The sequence below is a fragment of the Cajanus cajan genome, chromosome 1 (assembly GCF_000230855.2).
Source record: "Cajanus cajan strain Asha chromosome 1, NIPB_CcT2T_4, whole genome shotgun sequence".
Lineage (NCBI taxonomy): Eukaryota > Viridiplantae > Streptophyta > Magnoliopsida > Fabales > Fabaceae > Cajanus > Cajanus cajan.
This window is the reverse complement of record NC_138517.1, coordinates 22,655,955-22,674,309: the sequence shown is the minus strand read 5'-3', so window position 1 is coordinate 22,674,309 and position 18,355 is coordinate 22,655,955. Positions and strand designations below refer to the sequence as shown.

Here is an 18,355-nt window from a genome sequence, read left to right as displayed (position 1 = left end):
TATATATGTGTGTGTATATATATATATATATATTTATATTTATATTTATATTTACAAGACTAAGTTTAAAAAAAAAAACAAAAAGAGTTTTACGGACTAAAAACAAAAAGAAAATGAATATATTTGATGGAGGGAAAAATATATTTATTCCCTATGATTAACCTAGTAATTTGCATATATGATAAGTTATTCTAAGTTTAGTTTATTACGTTATTGTACACCAAAGAAGTGCAAAAATAGAGAATTTTGGTAAGGAATGAAAAAAGAACGAGCATGAGAACTTTGAGAAGAAGTGGAGAAGACGTAAAGAAGGGAGGGTAGAAGAAGCTTAGAATATATAATAACAACAATAATAAAGAGGCACGTAAAAGCGAAGGAGAAACAAAGAATAGAGAAACATAAGAAGGAATAGAAAAGTCAGATTAAAATAAAGAGAAAGAAGTGTCCCTGAAAGAGATTGTTGCCCTGTTCTTCAAGTTCTAATCATGTAAGTTTCCTTTGACCTCTCTAACTACACCATTAGGGATAGCAATTTTCAAATGATGCTCACTGAACAAGATTTATGGCATGCTTATATATATATAGATGGATTCCCTTACCATGTTAATTCACTTAATTTGGCTTTTTGTTTCTAACAAGAGTTTTAACATTTGGATTGTGTATATTTTAGTTTAGTATTGTGTCTTAGCCTTTTAACAATATATTTTTGAAATTTGTCAACTTTTCTTCTATGCCACTTTATATGATCATGCAGTATATACAAAGCTTTGTATTTCTGTAATTTTTTTATTTATGTAATTTGATGTTTCTTCTTCTCTTCTCTTCTTTTCTTTTCCACCGGTGTCTATTCATTGGGCAAAGATTATGTACATAATTTTAAGTTTCATCTTCTTTATATTTTAATTAAATAATAAATTATTGTAACTATTATTACTAGTTAAACAATTAAAAGAATGAAGTGCCCCCCTATAAACCATACTATGGCTGTGTCTCTGTACAACATAAATATGTGTATTTTTATGGTGGCATACATTAGTTATGTTCCTTTACTCTTTTATCATGTCCACTTGGCCTATAATAGGCTATAAAATATAATTAACATTCAATGTATGTGTGTGTTCTTTACACTTCAAATTCTTTCTTGACAATGTTCTTGTTTATGTATTTTTTTTTTTAAATTTTACGAATTCGACATATTTCTTATTTTAGTAATATTAATATTTCTTTGTATCAAGTTAAAAAAGATATATTTCTTATTATTTTTTATTTCAAATTATGGGGACAAAGATTTCACTAAACAAATGAATTAAAACTCCCCTTTTGAATATATGAAATTAATATTATCCGATAACAAATCAATCTTGCAACTATGAAGCACAAATAAAAATAAAAAAAAACTTTCTAATATTTTTAAAGATTCATCAGGTTGGACAATCATGTGTTTTTATTTTTCAAAATATATTAATTAGAGAAAATCTGATACACCAAATCAACAATGGTATAAAATATTTTTATAGTAATTAAATAAGAAAATTAAAATGATAAAAAAAATAATAAATTTAATTTATAGTATAAAATTATTTTACATTATTAGCTATTGGAAAACTTCGCTAAAATATTAAACATTGAAGAATGGAAATAATTATATATTAATTGTCTTCAAAATATACAAATATTATCAAAATAATTTTTATTTTTATTGAACTTAAAAAGTTAAATTTATAACATGATTAAAATTTTCGTCTAATTATAAACTTTGTTAAACATTGAAAAAAAATAATTATCGAGTGGAATGGTCTTAGAAGTATTATATAATTAAAATATATGATAAATATTTAGGTAAAGTAATCTAATTTGTTTTATCTTATATTTTGATCTTCCAATAGAAGTAACTCAAATTTTATAGATTGGTCTCTTTCTTCTATTAATATTATTTTCCTACCATAACCTTTTGCTCTACCAAAATGACATTGTTTATATTTATGTTGTTTCAGTTGTCATTGTTTTGTCAAATTATTTTGAAATTTAACTGAAATTTATCAAGATGGCTGTGTCTTTTATGATTGTAATGTAATGCATGTTTACAACAATTTAAGGAAGTAAAAGATAATGATTCTTAATCAAAGGTAGTGACAAGTCTTACCAAGTTGTTGAGATAAGTAAAGAATATTACACCTGCAATCCTACAATATATAGAAGTTGTGTGTAGTGAAGTTCTACACGGTTTTCTTCACCATTAATTATTCTTTCATTTTATGTTTACTCATTTTTTTTTAAAATTCAAATTTAAAATATGTATTTTTCTTATTTTAAATTTTATTTTCTTTTTAATAGATTTAAATATTTTAAAACTCATTATTTTAATATATTTAAAATTTTAAATATATTTATAAATAAAAAATATTTCAATTCAATCATGTGAAACATAAACTTGATTCGCGTTATCCTAATAATATAATTATCATGATAGAGTGAAATTAAATGTGTATCTTAAATTTAGTCTTTTTTTTTTTTTTAATGAAATTATGTTTACTAAATTATTTAAAATGATATAAGTTTAGTTAATATTTTTAAAAACAAAATTAAAGTTATGTTCATTAGTTATTTTGAAAACTTATTTTCTTTTGAGCTTTCTTTTAAATTTTTATTAAAAAAAAGTAATAGGAGACATAATTAAAATAAATGATAAATATTTATAATTTTATCGATAAATAATGAGAAAAATAATTATATGAATAGCTTAAAATTTATATCAATAAAAAAATTATATCAATAGATAAATTAGTTTAAAAATAATTTATTTTTCATTTTAAGATAAAATATATATAACAATATTTTAAAATAAAATATATATAAAGATACGAAATATTTTAACCTCATTAATATTTATAATGGGGTTTACTAAACTCTCAAACCCCTAAACACTAATAATAATTAAGTATTTCAGTAGTGATCTTTTGTTTCATTAACTATTTAAAATAGATTCTCATCTTCATGTAATCTGCATAATCCCTTTCACTCCCCTCATTCTAAAACAGTGAAAAAAAAGCCAAAATTTTAAATTTAAAAATGAAAGCATTCCACGAACAATCTTCCCCTCTAATTTCTTAAAGGCACGCTCAACAATTAGTAAGGCAATACGCTCATTATGCATTCTGTGTTTAGAATTTCATATAAACATTTTTAAAAGAGAAAATAAAAAATAAAAAATAAATAAATTTTCTTCATAAATTAATTAAATTAATTTATAGAAATTAACTCTTATTAATTTTTCAAATCTTAATTTTTAATTTATACATAAGTTAATTTTAATTTATAAAAAATTTAATTGTTTCAATTTTTTTTCTTATTTTCTTCTCCTCAAAATACTTTTGAATACGTTTATCTAAACATGTCCTTAGGCTATTGTTGTAAGTGCCGGCAACTAGCAATACACATTTTTTATTAATTAAAATTTATTAAAAAATATAAAGTTATGATATAAAAAAAGTTCTTAGTTAGATAAATTTATTAAAAAATATAATTATGATATAAAAAAAGTTCTTAATTAGATAAAGTGTATTGCCCACCAAATTTAATGACTTTTCAACAAATTTCAACAAATAAGTTCAAAAGATTGAATTATATAAAGAAGGTTTAATACATCATTTACTCTTTGAACTTTTTAAAATTTTTAATTAGTTTTTAAACTAAAATAATTATAATTAAGTCCTTCATTTTTTAATATAATTTTTTTTTGTAATTTAATTCCTTCAATTAAATATTCATTTACAATCCATAAAATTTTACAAAATAATTTAATATTCGTATACCTAGACGATCACATTAAGTTATTAGTGTCATCATTTATATATATATATATATATATATATATATATATATATCAAATTTCATATATTAAAAACAAGTTTTTAACCTTAGAGACTAAATTACAAAAAATAAAAAAGATGAAAGACTTAATTATATCTTTTTTTAGTTTAAAAACCTAATTAAAAAATCTTTAAAATTTAAAATGATGTGTTAAACCTATAAAAAATGTGTTCCTAACAATTTTTTTCTTATTCTAATGCCATGGAATTGAGGACTATGCGACAAAATTTAACTAAATAAAATAGGGGTTTTTGTTTTTTGTGGGGCCAATGCTTGTGATTTTTCTTTTGTTTGGAAATTTATGAGTTAAAAATGTAAAATGCAAGAGAAAAAGATAAAAATAAAATGTACTTAAGAAAGAAAATATATAAATTTAAATGCAAAAGAAATATTCACTAGTATTTTTATTTGATAAAAATGTAATGAATAATTTGAATAAATAACTAAAGAGTTAAAATTATCGGACAGTATCTACAATTAATAGCTAATATTGGCATTCGGAACATTCTTGATGTTTTTTTTTTCTGTCTATGCTAATATTAAACTAATTTTTGTCTACACTTGGAATTCTTGGTGCAAAAAGTTCTTTCATATTAACATATTTAAAAGTTAATTTTAAGTTATAGAAAAAAATATATTTTTATTTTTTTATAAATTAGAAATTTATAGGAACCAACTAGTGGATGTGTCATTATTATTATCTTTTGCCTCTTGGTTCCTTAGGAAATTTAATGATATTTACAAATATTATACTTGATCTAACTACCATATATTGGTTATACGTGGATCAGTTACCATACTAAGAAATTATAGTGAAAATGGAAGGACAATCAAGTGGTTCACAGAATGAACAGCAAAATTTGGAGACAGAATTGACTAATATGCTTCAACTAGTGGTTCCTATTGGAAAATCTTAAATTTCTAGAGATTCCGAGATATCCGAGATATCCGAGATATCCGATTTAAGTTATCTGGAATTATTTGATTTATCTTTTGAGTTATTTTGTTTCAGATTAGATAAGATAGTTTTTTGATAAGTTTTGATTTGATAAGATATTTTATTATCTTCTTGTTAGTTCAGTACGTTGTAAAATGGCTATTTAAAGGCCATCTCTTATTCAATAAAAAATACAGTGAGTTGCTACGTTCACCCACAATATTATTATTACCTTGTCTCTCTTATTTTTCTACGGTTCCTCCACAGAGTATTTCAAGACGTGCTGAACGATGCATTTTTAGAGTGCCAGAAAGGCTTCGTAAATCCAATTCGCAAGCCTACACTCCTCGAGTTGTCTCCATAGGCCATTTTCACAAAGCAAACTGTGCTTTGGAGCCAATGGAAGAGGTTAAACTAAAATATCTCAAGGCATTTCTAAATAGAACTACACTATGTGTGGGCCATTTTGTTGTCAAACTTCAAGAGTTGGAGAACAAAATTCGAAGTTTTTATGCAGAGCCTATTGACTATAGCAGCAATGATTTTTTAAAGATGGTTCTAATTGATACTAGCTTCATAATTGAATATTCTCTTAGATATTATGAAGGGGGAGATTGGTGGGAAAATGACCCTTTGCTCTTAAATCAATTTCTGCGAGAAATTATTTACTATGACTTGATTCTACTAGAAAATCAACTTCCTTATTTTGTTCTTGAAGACATTTACAACCTCACTGGTATGCATCTTAAATTTCGCTCCTTTCATGAGATTATTTTTCGCTTCTTTCATGATTCCAACAGCCAAGGGAAAAATGTAGGAGGACTAAGAGAGTACCCAAAACACTTCCTTGATCTTATAAGATATTTTCAGTTACCATCATCATTTGATCTTGAAGCATTAGAAACGAATATGGTCGTTGGACATCTATACAGTGCAAGCCAACTATCAGGCGCAGGTCTTGAATTCACTGCCGATACTGCAAAAGGCCTTGGTTACTTAGACTATCATGAGGGCGAGTTAATAATTTCAAGCTTTTTGGTGAATGAATTCACAGAAATACTCATCAAGAATATAATGGCCTATGAGTTTTGTCATGAACAAACTCAAACCACCTTTTCTCAATGGTTAAAGATTATGGATTTTCTTACTGTTGGGTATCAGAAAGAATGAGCGGAATGCGGAAGCACCGGATCAAGTTAATTAGAGATAGAGAGAAGTAAGTAGAGAGACAAGAAAAATAAATACACACCAAGTTCACGTGGAAACTCCAAAGACGGAGAAAAAACCACGGGCGATCAAGAGCAAGATAATTCCACTATGTAGAAATAGGAGAGTACAAGAAGTTCTCTAATATCATGAGAACAAAGAGATAATCTCTCAAATATAGACTAAAAATACTCTCTTGAATCTTTCCTCTCTATGTATGATTTTTCTCAAGTGTGTAGATTGCTGAATCAATTGCAATTTGCTCCAAATGCTTGATGCCTTATATAGGCATTGAGAAGAAGCGTATGCACCCAGAATAAGGAAACCTGGAACAAAACAAGGAGCAAAAAAGAGGAAACCATGCATGGAATCATGGCCTAAAATCAAGGAAACGTGTTTTCCTTAAAACAGGAAATATGGAAGAAATTTGTGCCATAACTTTAAAATCTCCACCTTGGCTCAAATTTAATAAGTTGCTCATCGCCAGATAAAGCCCCAGAGGGGCAATCATTTGTTGTAGAGACCAACCAAGCCCAAACAATGTTGAAACTTGGCATTCGGAAGTGGTTTAGTAAGCATATCTGCTAGATTCTCAGATGTATGTACCTTTTGTAGTAGAACTTCACCAATAGTAACAATATCTCGGATAAAGTGATGTTTAACATCTATGTGTTTGGTCTTGTCATGGTAACGACTATTCTTAGTCAAATGAATGGCACTCTGACTATCACAAAATACAGTAAGAACATCTTGTGTGAGACCAAGTTCTTTGACCAAACCTCGGATCCAGAGAGCCTCTTTCACACCCTCTGTTGCTGAAACATATTCTGCTTCTGTTGTAGATAATGCTGCAATAGATTGAAGTGAAGCTTTCCAACTGATAGCAGAATTACAGAGAGTAAAAATGTAGCCAGAAAGAGATCTTCTTCTATCAAGATCACCACCATAATCCGAATCAACAAAACCTGCAACATTATTAGTTGTAGCTTTGTTTTTGTCAAACACCAAGCCAATATTACTAGTACCTTTAAGATACCGAAAAATCCATTTTACAGCACTCCAGTGATCCTTTCCAGGATTATGCATGTATCGGCTCACCATGCTAACAGCATATGCTAAACCAGGTCTAGTGCACACCATAGCATACATTAAACTGCCAACTGCACTAGCATATGGAACGTGTGACATACGCTCCATCTCTTCTTTTGTTTGTGGGCAAAGGTCTGAAGATAACTTGAAATGTGCAGCAAGTGGAGTAGAAACAGGTTTACAATTATTCATATTAAATCTGTCAAGTAATCTCTCAATATATTTTTGTTGAGATAAGAATAATTTACCAACTTGTCGATCTCTATGAATCTCCATGCCAAGAATTTTCTTAGTTGCACCTAATTCCTTCATCTCAAACTCATTATTGAGTTGAGCTTTCAATTTGCTGATCAAAGACTTGTCACGTGATGCAATCAACATATCATCAACATAAAGTAACAAGTATATGAAAGTTCCATCAGGAAATTGTTGAAAATAAATACAATCATCATATTTACTCCTGGAATAACCTTGCCCAATCATAAAGGAATCAAATTTTTTATACCATTGTCTGGGTGCTTGCTTGAGGCCATATAAAGATTTCTTTAATTGACAAACAAGATGCTCCTTACTAGGAACAACAAATCCCTCAGGCTGATCCATATAAATTTCTTCTTCCAGCTCTCCATGTAGAAAAGCTGTCTTTACATCAAGTTGCTCTAATTCTAAATCAAACAGAGCAACAAAAGCAAGCAAAATACGAATGGAAGTATGACGAACAACAGGTGAGAAAATCTCATTAAAGTCAATACCTTCCTTTTGATAAAAGCCTTTAACGACTAATCGCGCCTTGCATCTAGGATCTTCAACCCCTGGAATGCCATCTTTCTTCTTATAGATCCATTTACACCTTAGAGGTCGTTTGCCTTTGGGGAGCTTTGTCAAATTCCAAGTGTTGTTCTTGTGAAGACTTTCAATTTCTTCATTCATAGCCACTAGCCACTTAGCATAATCAACACAAGAAACAGCTTCACTATAGCTGGCAGGTTCAACATCATCATTTACCTCTTGTGCAATTGACAATGCATAAGCAGTCAAATTGTCATCAGTGTATCTAGCTGGCAATTTTATCTGTCTTCTTGTCCTATCTCGTTCAATGTTATATTCTTCCTGTTGCTGAATAGGATGATCATCACCATGATCATCAATGCTAGACTCAGTGGTAGAGGAAGATGGAACATCAACATTAGGAGCTACAGATTTTAACTCTAACTCCACCTTCTCGCTAGTACCTTGCAGATTATTAGTACTGGAAGAAGACACAGATGATTGTTTTCCAGAAGATAATAATGCATCCTCATTAAAAGTCACATCTCTACTAAGAATTAATCTTCGTGACTTAGACTCAGAACACCATAAACGATAACCTTTAGATTCAGATGCATAACCAAGAAATATGCACTTAATAGCTCTAGGAGCTAATTTTCCATCATTAACATGTGCATATGCAGGACATCCAAAAATTCTTAAATTAGAATAATCAATAGGATTACCTGACCAAATTTCTTCTGGAATCTTGAAATTAAGTGAAGAGTGTGGAGATCGGTTGATCAAGTAGCAAGCTGTAGATGCTGCCTCGACCCACAACTCACGTTGATGCCATAACCCAACATTTGAGAGCATACAACGAGCTCTCTCAAGGATAGTTCTGTTTAAACGTTCTGCAACACCATTCTGCTGGGGTTTACCTGGAATGGTTTTGTGTCTAGCAATACCATGATTTGCGCAGAACTCATTAAAGTCACCTTCACAGAACTCCAATCCATTATCCGTTCTGAGCTTCTTGACTTTCTTTCCTGTCTGAGTTTCAACAAGAGTTTTCCACTTCTTAAAAGTGGGGAATGTTTCATTTTTGTGCCTTAGAAAATAGACCCAGACTTTACGAGAAAAATCATCAATAATAGTCATCATATAACGGCATCCTCCATAAGATGGAACTTTAGAAGGACCCCAAAGATCAGAATGAATGTAATCAAGGGTACCTTTTGTGCGGTGAGTTGCAGTGGAGAAGCTAACTCTTTTCTGCTTCCCAAAGACACAATGTTCACAAAACTCCAACTTACCGATGCCTTGATTACCAAGGAGACCTTGCTTGCTCAGAAGGTGCATGCCTTTTTCACTCATATGGCCCAGGCGCATGTGCCATAATTTGGTGGCATCTTTATCAGACATAGAAGATGAGACAGCTGCTGATCCTGTCACTATAGATCCTTGCAAGATATACAAACTACCAATACGGTTAGCTTTTAATAAAACAATAGCACCTTTTGATACCTTTAGAACTCCACCTTCAGCTGAATACTTGCACCCAAGAGACTCTAGGGTGCCAAGAGAAATTAGATTTCGCTTCAAGTCAGGAATAAAGCGAACATTGGAAAGAGTCTTGATAGTGCCATCATGAGTCTTGATCTGAATAGTACCTATTCCTGCAATCTTGCATTGGGTGTCATTACCCATCAAGACAACACCACTATCAACAGGTTCAAGAGTGGTGAATAAGTCCTTATAAGGACACATATGAAATGTACATCCAGAATCAAGAATCCATTCAGTTTTGCTCCTCTTATCAGAAGAGACAGATATCATAACATCACCATCAGAATCAGTTTCAACATTAGTAGCTTCAGCAGGATTTTTACCTTTTTCTTGCCTTTCTTGTTTCTTTTTCAAGATAAAGCAGTCGGAGATATCATGCCCAAATTTCTTACAATAACGACAGGTTTTGTTGGATTTACGCCCTCTGGATTTGGATCTACTTTTCTTGTTACTGGTACTCCCTTTTTCTTGAGTTCTACCCCTGACACTTAAACCCTCACCCTTGTCCTCAGAGTGGATATCAAGATCAAACTTTTCTTTGGACAACAAATTAGATTTAACATCTTCAAAGGATAAGGTATCATTGTTGCTATACAACATAATTTCTTTAAAGTGTTTATAGGTAGAAGGTAATGAGACAATCAACAAAACAGCTTTATCTTCATCATCAATTTTAATTTCAATATTTTCCAAATCCATGATAATAGAATTAAACTCATTAAGATGAGATTGAATAGGAGTACCTTCGACCATACGAATCGTATATAGTCTTTCTTTGAGACGAAGCTTGTTTGCGAGACTTTTGGTCATATAAAGAGATTCCAATTTCAGCCACAAAGCAGCAGCGGTTGTTTCATTTGCTACTTCACGAAGAACCTCCTTGGACAAGCATAGTTGGATTGCTGAAAGCGCCTTTTCATCCAACTCGTCCCATTGCTCATCAGTCATGTTGACCGGCTTTTTGGCTTTTCCATCTAAAGCTTTCTTCAATCCATTCTGTGTAAGAACGGCTTTCATTTGGACTTTCCAAATAGAAAAAAAAATCTTGCCATCAAACTTCTCAATGTCAAATTTAGTGACGGTAGACATATTGAATCTCTAATTAAACAAGTAGCTCTGATACCACTTGTTGGGTATCAGAAAGAATGAGCGGAATGCGGAAGCACCGGATCAAGTTAATTAGAGATAGAGAGAAGTAAGTAGAGAGACAAGAAAAATAAATACACACCAAGTTCACGTGGAAACTCCAAAGACGGAGAAAAAACCACGGGCGATCAAGAGCAAGATAATTCCACTATGTAGAAATAGGAGAGTACAAGAAGTTCTCTAATATCATGAGAACAAAGAGATAATCTCTCAAATATAGACTAAAAATACTCTCTTGAATCTTTCCTCTCTATGTATGATTTTTCTCAAGTGTGTAGATTGCTGAATCAATTGCAATTTGCTCCAAATGCTTGATGCCTTATATAGGCATTGAGAAGAAGCGTATGCACCCAGAATAAGGAAACCTGGAACAAAACAAGGAGCAAAAAAGAGGAAACCATGCATGGAATCATGGCCTAAAATCAAGGAAACGTGTTTTCCTTAAAACAGGAAATATGGAAGAAATTTGTGCCATAACTTTACACTTACCAATACAGAAAAGGATGTCAACATACTAATTGATAAGAAAATTATTACCAACTGGATAGGTGACAAAAATGTAGTGCTTAATCTGTTTAACAATTTGGGCTTTATTGGTATGCCATATTTCAATTCAAAGTATTTATCAATTTGCAAAAGCTTAAACAGCTTCTATGAGAATCCTTGCAACCAATACAAGATTACGTTAAGACGTGAGTACTTCAACACTCCTTGGAAAACAGCATCTACCGTTGCTGCTATTGTGCTACTTTTGCTCACCTTGATTCAGACTATATGTTCAATCATCCAATTATTTTAAGGTGATAATTTTATGCTGTAACACTATGTTGTATATATGCTCTATATGAATGTTTATGTGTTGTATGTTGTTTTATGATGTTTTAAGTTGTGTTATGTTGTATGTTGTTTATGAGAGCTCTAAGGATTAAAGAATTTTTATGAGTGAGGTTGTCTAAAATGATGTCAAAGTTAACTAAGAACTGGTGAAAGTATATAAGGTTTTAGGAAAACACAAATTTCATAAGTTCATTTTCTATAAGTTCTAGAGATAAGTTTTTTCTAGAACTAGAGAAAATTGATCTTCATTTTGATTCCACCAAAAGCTTTCTTATCCTTCCTCGAGATTGAGATTGAGTAGTAGAAGTAGATATTTGAGCTAAAGAACATGGAATCCTTGAGAGAAGTCGACCCTTAAGGGTCCTATTATTCTTCCTTTATTCCTTAATTCTCTTCTTTCTAGAAATAATTGAGGAAAAGGAAGTTTGTATATTAATCTTTCTTAAGTTGTTTGTATAGATTTTTGTGTTGTCTTGCCTATTAGTGACATTTTGAGATGAATTTACTGATGTTTAATGTTGTTGGTGAATGTGGGGTTTGGGCTTTGAAGAATCTAATCCAATGGTTTGATGATCTCTTGATATGTGATGAATGCATGTGTTGCTTGAGATGATTTTCATGTTATGATTGTTGTTTGGAGTTGGAAAGGTGGTTTGCATATTGGTTATGTGGTGGTGGCGGGTGGATGAACTAGGTAGAACACATGCATGTAAGTAGTGCTTTGCGTTCTTGCTAGGCAAAATGGTTTGCTCATTTGATGAGCCTTCAAAATTAAAAAAAAAAAAGACAAGAAAAGAAAATGCATTTTCACTCAACAACCCCACAAGTTGCTCAACGAGAATATACATTGAAGAAGTTGAAGCTTTTGTGGGTGATCTTGATGGATATAATACTTTATTACCCTATTATTACCACCCAGAGAAGAAAGGTTCTTCTATATTGTTGGTTTGATAGAGTTAAGTCACTTAAATTAATCACTTGTGTCATAGGATATATTCTAAGTTGAAATGTGTGACAACAAATAATGATGTTGAGTTTTTTTCAGTTAAAAGAGATGATTCCATTAATTTGTTTCTTACTAATTATAATACTTTATTACCCTATTATAGAGATACATTTGTCCCCAAAACAAGTAAGTATGAAAATAAACAAAAATAAAGGAAATAAAGAACTATTATAAAATAATATCAAGTCTACTAAGATACTTTTATTTACAACACTTACCCTCAAGTTGATAAATAAATATCGGTCATTCCTAACTTGTCTATTAGCTCTTGAAATCTACTATTAGGAAGTCCCTTAGTAAGTACATATACAACTTGGAGTCTAATAAGGACTTGAGCTATAATAATAAGACCACTATCTAACTTCTCTTTGATGAAGTGTTTGTCTATCTCAATATGTTTGGTCTTGTCATGTTAAATTGGATTGTGAGCAATGTTGATGGTTGACTTGTTGTCACAAAATAGCTTCATAGGAGCTTTATGTCCATTCTAAGGTCATCAAGGATAATCTTCAGCTATAACCCTTCACATATGCCTTGTGTTGAGGCTCTAAATCCAACTTCTACACTAGACTAAGCAACTACATTTTGGTTCTTACTCCTCTAAGTCACCAATTTCCCCCAAGAACATGTAGTATCCAGACTAACCCTACATACTCTACATCAATATAAATCTCCAAAGACATGGTGTCTTATCTTCTAAATAGTAATCCCTTCCTTGTACTTGACTTAAAGTACTAAAGGATCCTGTCAATTGCATGCATATGCCTTTCTCGGGGATAATGCATGAACTGACTAACTACACTCATAACATAAGCAATGTGTTGTATAATATGTGATAGGTAAATTAGCTTCCCTACCAATTTCTGATATTGATACTTATCCACTGTCAGACTTTCTTTACTTCCAATTTTGTGATTCTATTCAATTAGAACTCTTAAGGACTTATATCCCAACGTTCTTGTTTTTTTTAAGAAGATCAAAGACATATTTTATTTGAGAGATAAATATGCCCTTCTTGGAATAAGAAACTTCAATTCCCGATAAATATTTCAACTTCCCCAAGTCTTTCATCTTAAACTATGTTTCCAACATTTTTTTAGGGTCAATTTTTCTTCTTCATCATCACCTGCAATGATCATGTCGACTACGTAGACTAAAAGTATTGTGAGGTTTCCATTAGGGGAGTGTTTTATGAACAAAGTATGATCACCTTAGCCTTGTTTGTATCCCAAGGAAATCATTACCTCTTAAACCATGCTCGTGAAGACTGCTTGAGTCCATACAAGACCTTTTTTAATCTATATATTTTGTTTTCTTTATTTGAATCTCCAAATCCTAGGGGAATTTTGATATAAACTTCTTCTTCTAAATATCCATGCAGGAAGACATTTTTTTTACATCAAATTGTTGTATATCCCAACCAAAATGAGTTGCAAGAGAAAGTGTAGTCCTACTATATTGATCTTTGCCACTAGTGCAAAGGTCTCATAGTATATCCCATAAGTCTGTGTGTACCCCTTTATTACCAATCTTGCTTTGCATTTGTCTATTGTCCCATCAGCTTTGTACTTCATTGTGAATATCCATCTACACCTAATAACCATTTTGTTTTTGGGTTTGTCTACAATTTCCTACGTTGAGTTTTTTTCCAATGCCTTCATTTCTTCTTTCATAGCTATAATCTAATGCTTCTCTCTAATAGCTTCTTAGACTGAAGTTGGGATATATATTGAATCAATGGCAATAATGAAACTTTGATGCTAAGCAGAGAAATGGTCATTATAGACATATTGTGAAATAGGATATTTAACACAAGATTTTTTCCTTTTCCTCAAAGCAATAGGAATATCATCATTAACACTTACTTTCTCCAAATTATTACCTTTAGGATCACTCACCTCTAGGTCAAACAATTTCTCTTGTTATGGAATTAAGGTGGATTTTTTCTTCCTTAGATATTTTATGCCAAAGAATTTATCTTTTTTCTCTTCCTCTTCATTTTTTGGACATCTTGTAGAGACAAAAATGGTAATAAGTCTAAGACTCGCCTTCGAGTTCTAAAATTTTCTCCTATTAAAGTTGAGGATAAACAAAGAATGACTCATTTTCATAGAAAGTGACATCCATGGAAATAAAGAATTTATGACTTTGGGGATGATAACATTTTTACCACTTTTATTTGAAAGGTAACCAACAAAAATACATTTGATTGCCCTCAGACACAATTTACCTCAATGAGGACAATACAAACAAACAAAATTAACACAACCACAAACATGACAGGGTAAACTTGACATCAAAGGGGAAGAAGGAACCAATGACTGTAACAATTCAATAGGCTTACACCATTAAGGAGTCGAGTGGGTAACCATTTATAATAAAGGTGGAAGTTAATTAAGATAGCTTCTCCTCAGAAAGCATTGGGAACAAACATTTGAAAGATTAAGGCTCTAACAACTTATAGGAGATGACAATTTTTCCTTTTTGCAACCTCATTTTGTTGAGGGGTATTAACACAAATAAGTTCATGTAAAATACCATTATCAGTGAAAAATTTAGACAAATCATTATTCACATATTTAGTACCATTATCAAATCTTAATCTTTTTTATGGACCTATCAACCTAATTTTTAACAAAATGGAAGAAATTGACAAATATTGGACCAACATCATATTTATTTTTCATAAGATATGTTCATGTTACCCATTTAAAATCTTCAATAAATATCATAAACCATTTTGCATCAGAGATAGATTCCACAATGGCCACACATTAGAGTGCATTAAATCAAAAGGGAAAAAACTCTTATTACCACTAATTGGAAAAGATGAAAAATGGTGTTTATACAATTGGCAAACATCACAATTAAATGAATAAACGAAAATTTTATAAGCAAATGCTAAAACAAAGATTTAATAAGACTAAAAGGAGGATGTCCAAGCCTCCTATATGTTGAAGTCATATTTGAGAGGTGACCCAAGTATCAGTCTTCGCATGATGGCTTGAGGTTGACTCCATGTTTTGTCACTATTCCTTTTTTCTCTAGGAATTATAACCCACACTATTCTTTAGCAATTAAAATCGCCTGCCCCGTGACCAAGTCCTGAAAGGAATAATGAGAATGAAAAAAATGTTACTTAATAATTCAAGTCTATAGTGAGCTTTATGTATAAAGATAAGATTGTTAGCCAATTTCGAGAAATGTAAGACATTATGTAAGAAAATAAATGACTCAAGTTAAATACTGCCAAAGCCAATAATTAATGAGAACGTTATCTCCATTAGCAATTGTAATGAATTTTTTGGCTTTTATTTGGAAATATGATGTAAAGAGTGAAGGAAAAGGGGTCATGTGATATGTTGCTCCAGAATCAATAATCCAAACTCCCTGAGAAACAAAGATAGAAGTAATGAAAGTACTTTTATCCTTCATTGATAGTGTACATGAGTTAGAGGACTTACTCATAGATTCAATCAGCATCCTTAGATGATCAATATCTAGCTTACATGTTGTAATATCCCATTCAAATTGAAAAGGAGGGAAGTTTGCATCACCCATGGATGAACTCAAAAAAATAAACAACATGAGAGAGACAAAGAACCCAAATCTACATTAAACAAGAAGGATGTAGATGCTCTTTTTGGATCACTACTAAATCCAATAACACCAGCGCCAACGTCGATAGTGGAAAAGGTGACAAAAACTCTGATTTTTCTAATTTTAGGGCAAAAAAAAAGAGCTTTCAAGATTAGGAGCTCTGATACCAAGTTAAAAGAGAGGATTTTATTTATTTTTTTCTTACTAATTACATTCTTCTTTTTCCCTATTATAGAGATAGATTTGTTCCTAAAATAGGTAACTATCAAAAAACAAAAAAAAAAAGAGTAAAGGAAATAAGGAAAAATTATAAAATAATATAAAATCTCCTACAATCCTCCTATTTACAACACTTTCTATATTGTTTAGTTGTTTACTGTTATGTTGAGATGTATAATTATAGTGATAAGTTGTATAATTGTGTTTTTTGTATTGAAACCTGATATGTAAGTTATTGTCTTGAAAATTTGAGATGTTATGTTATAACTATGTTGATATGAGAGATTCTGAGTTGAGGTTAATGTTGTGAAGTTGATATAAATAGTTTTCAACTTTCTATATATGTTATTTTCTGTTATACAAGCTTACCCTTGCATTTTTTGTGTGTTGGATTATGACGATCATACTTTATTTTGGAGCAGGTAAGGATTAGTAAAGGGCGAGACAAGAATTGGTTGGCATTTTGTGGTGAAGCTATTCTAATACAACTTAGTGTAAACTGTTAATGTTGATAAAAAAAATGTTGTCTTGAATAAATATATTAAATATGATTTCAAATGGGTGATTTTGATATGTTAAAGTGTGCTTTGATGTTGTGAGTTGTTTTAGGGATGCATTTTGATGTTGGAAACTATTTAATTTTTTGAAGATTGATGTTGTTGTTGTAACATCCAAAATGAGTGGTATGATTTGGTTGTCGAAAAAAAATTGAGAACTTTGTTGAAAATCTTGATTTTTTTATTATATATCATCAGATTTTTTATTTTAATAAATTAAGGGAGCTTGAAAGTAATTAAAATTGTACCAAGAGTTGTATCAAAGGAAAGACATTTAATCTTAATCAATTACGAAGGCCTGTAATTGATAACCATATTGCTAAATGAATATTGATTCATTTTTAACTAGTTTTAATGGATTATATCACATCATAATTGATTATGATAATGTTGTAATCAATAATCCATAATTTATTACATCAATGATCTAATTTGTTACTATAGTGTTGTAATATGTTACAAAAGTATAATAATCTATTAACGAAAAAAAAAAGTTGTTTCATACATAATGATTTTTTCTTTAAGGCACAAAAAAGGAATATATATCAAATATACTTGTGAAATTAAGATTTGAGAAAAGATTTTTTTCTTTGAAAATTAATGTTTAATCTTGACAAAAGAATCTTAGTTGGGATAGATAGTTATTAAGATTAGACCTTCATTTGTATTAGAAAAAATTCATTGATTTAACTCCTTCATGGTCAATATTGCTCTTAGGATCTTTACTTGTTGGATACATGGGGTTTTGAATAGAGCCTATGAAGTGTTATTAAAACTTATGAGCAAACATGTTGAACTTTGATAAATTTAATTTTTGATTGAAAGGTACGTGCATTCATGCATCAATCTATAATAATCATTGTGAATAAGTATACATGAAAGTTGCGTTGCTTGATGGGACCTCATACATAGTATGAGAAAGGTTAGTAGAGGTTGCTTGGATAGAACCTTCATGATTGATATGTTTGGAATAGTAAGCCAAAACAATCAAAATAGAAAATTTCCCATCACTAAATCCTTGCAAAAGAACATAAAATTATTATTTAAAAGTTTTACCTCTTGAAGCTAAACAACCTTTGTAGTGATCTTTGCAACTTTTGTGTCATAAATCATGTAGTTTAACAGATGACAACTAGGTCTCTACCAATTCATGTAAGCAACCTTCTTACAAATTTAGTCAAAAGAAGACATGTTAGTACTAGTTGTACTTATGTCAAAACAATTAGGATTTTTCAAGCATAATAAGTGTATTATGCAGGCACAAAGTTATGTGTGTAGCTTAATGTTTTAGGCACTTCATTTTTTATAAAAGTTGCTTAATGTTTTTTAACCTAGTGGGATTGAGCCCTTATGTTAAGAATATGACCCATGAGAAACTAATTCTCTTCCTTATTATTATAACTTTCCTTATAAGTCTGATTCATTATGAGTCCAATCCATAAGAAACATTACAATCTCACTTAATGTTATCTTTCTCCTCCAATTTTTTAAAGTGTGTCATCCTATAGGTTCTCATTATATTAAAAATAATATTAAATCTTAGTTAATATTATTAACAATAAGCAATATCTA

General features: G+C 30.5%; 1 protein-coding gene and 1 long non-coding RNA gene across 2 annotated transcripts; both read left to right on the top strand.

Annotated features, from left to right (window-relative positions):
• The first annotated feature begins 373 nt into the window (after positions 1–373).
• LOC145958931 (uncharacterized) lies at positions 374–5,020 on the top strand. Its single transcript, XR_014434509.1, has 2 exons — positions 374–487; positions 4,662–5,020. It is a non-coding gene; the product is annotated as an uncharacterized LOC145958931 (long non-coding RNA).
• Positions 5,021–5,117: 97 nt separating this feature from the next.
• LOC109803732 (UPF0481 protein At3g47200) lies at positions 5,118–17,531 on the top strand. The gene is made up of 3 exons (XM_083076651.1): positions 5,118–5,950; positions 11,049–11,364; positions 16,649–17,531. Exons 1-2 carry the CDS (start codon positions 5,207–5,209, stop codon positions 11,361–11,363), a joined length of 1,059 nt encoding a protein of 352 aa, XP_082932777.1. The 5' UTR covers positions 5,118–5,206; the 3' UTR covers position 11,364; positions 16,649–17,531.
• The last annotated feature ends 824 nt before the right edge of the window (positions 17,532–18,355 follow it).

What these genes read in the sequence shown, in the direction of transcription:
- LOC109803732 (XM_083076651.1), top strand. Translation starts at nt 5,207, where the DNA reads ATGGAAGAGGTTAAACTAAAATATCTCAAGGCATTTCTAAATAGAACT. An exon ending in GGTTAAAGATTATGGATTTT is followed by an intron (nt 5,951 to 11,048) that starts CTTACTGTTGGG and finishes CATAACTTTACA; the next exon opens with CTTACCAATACAGAAAAGGA.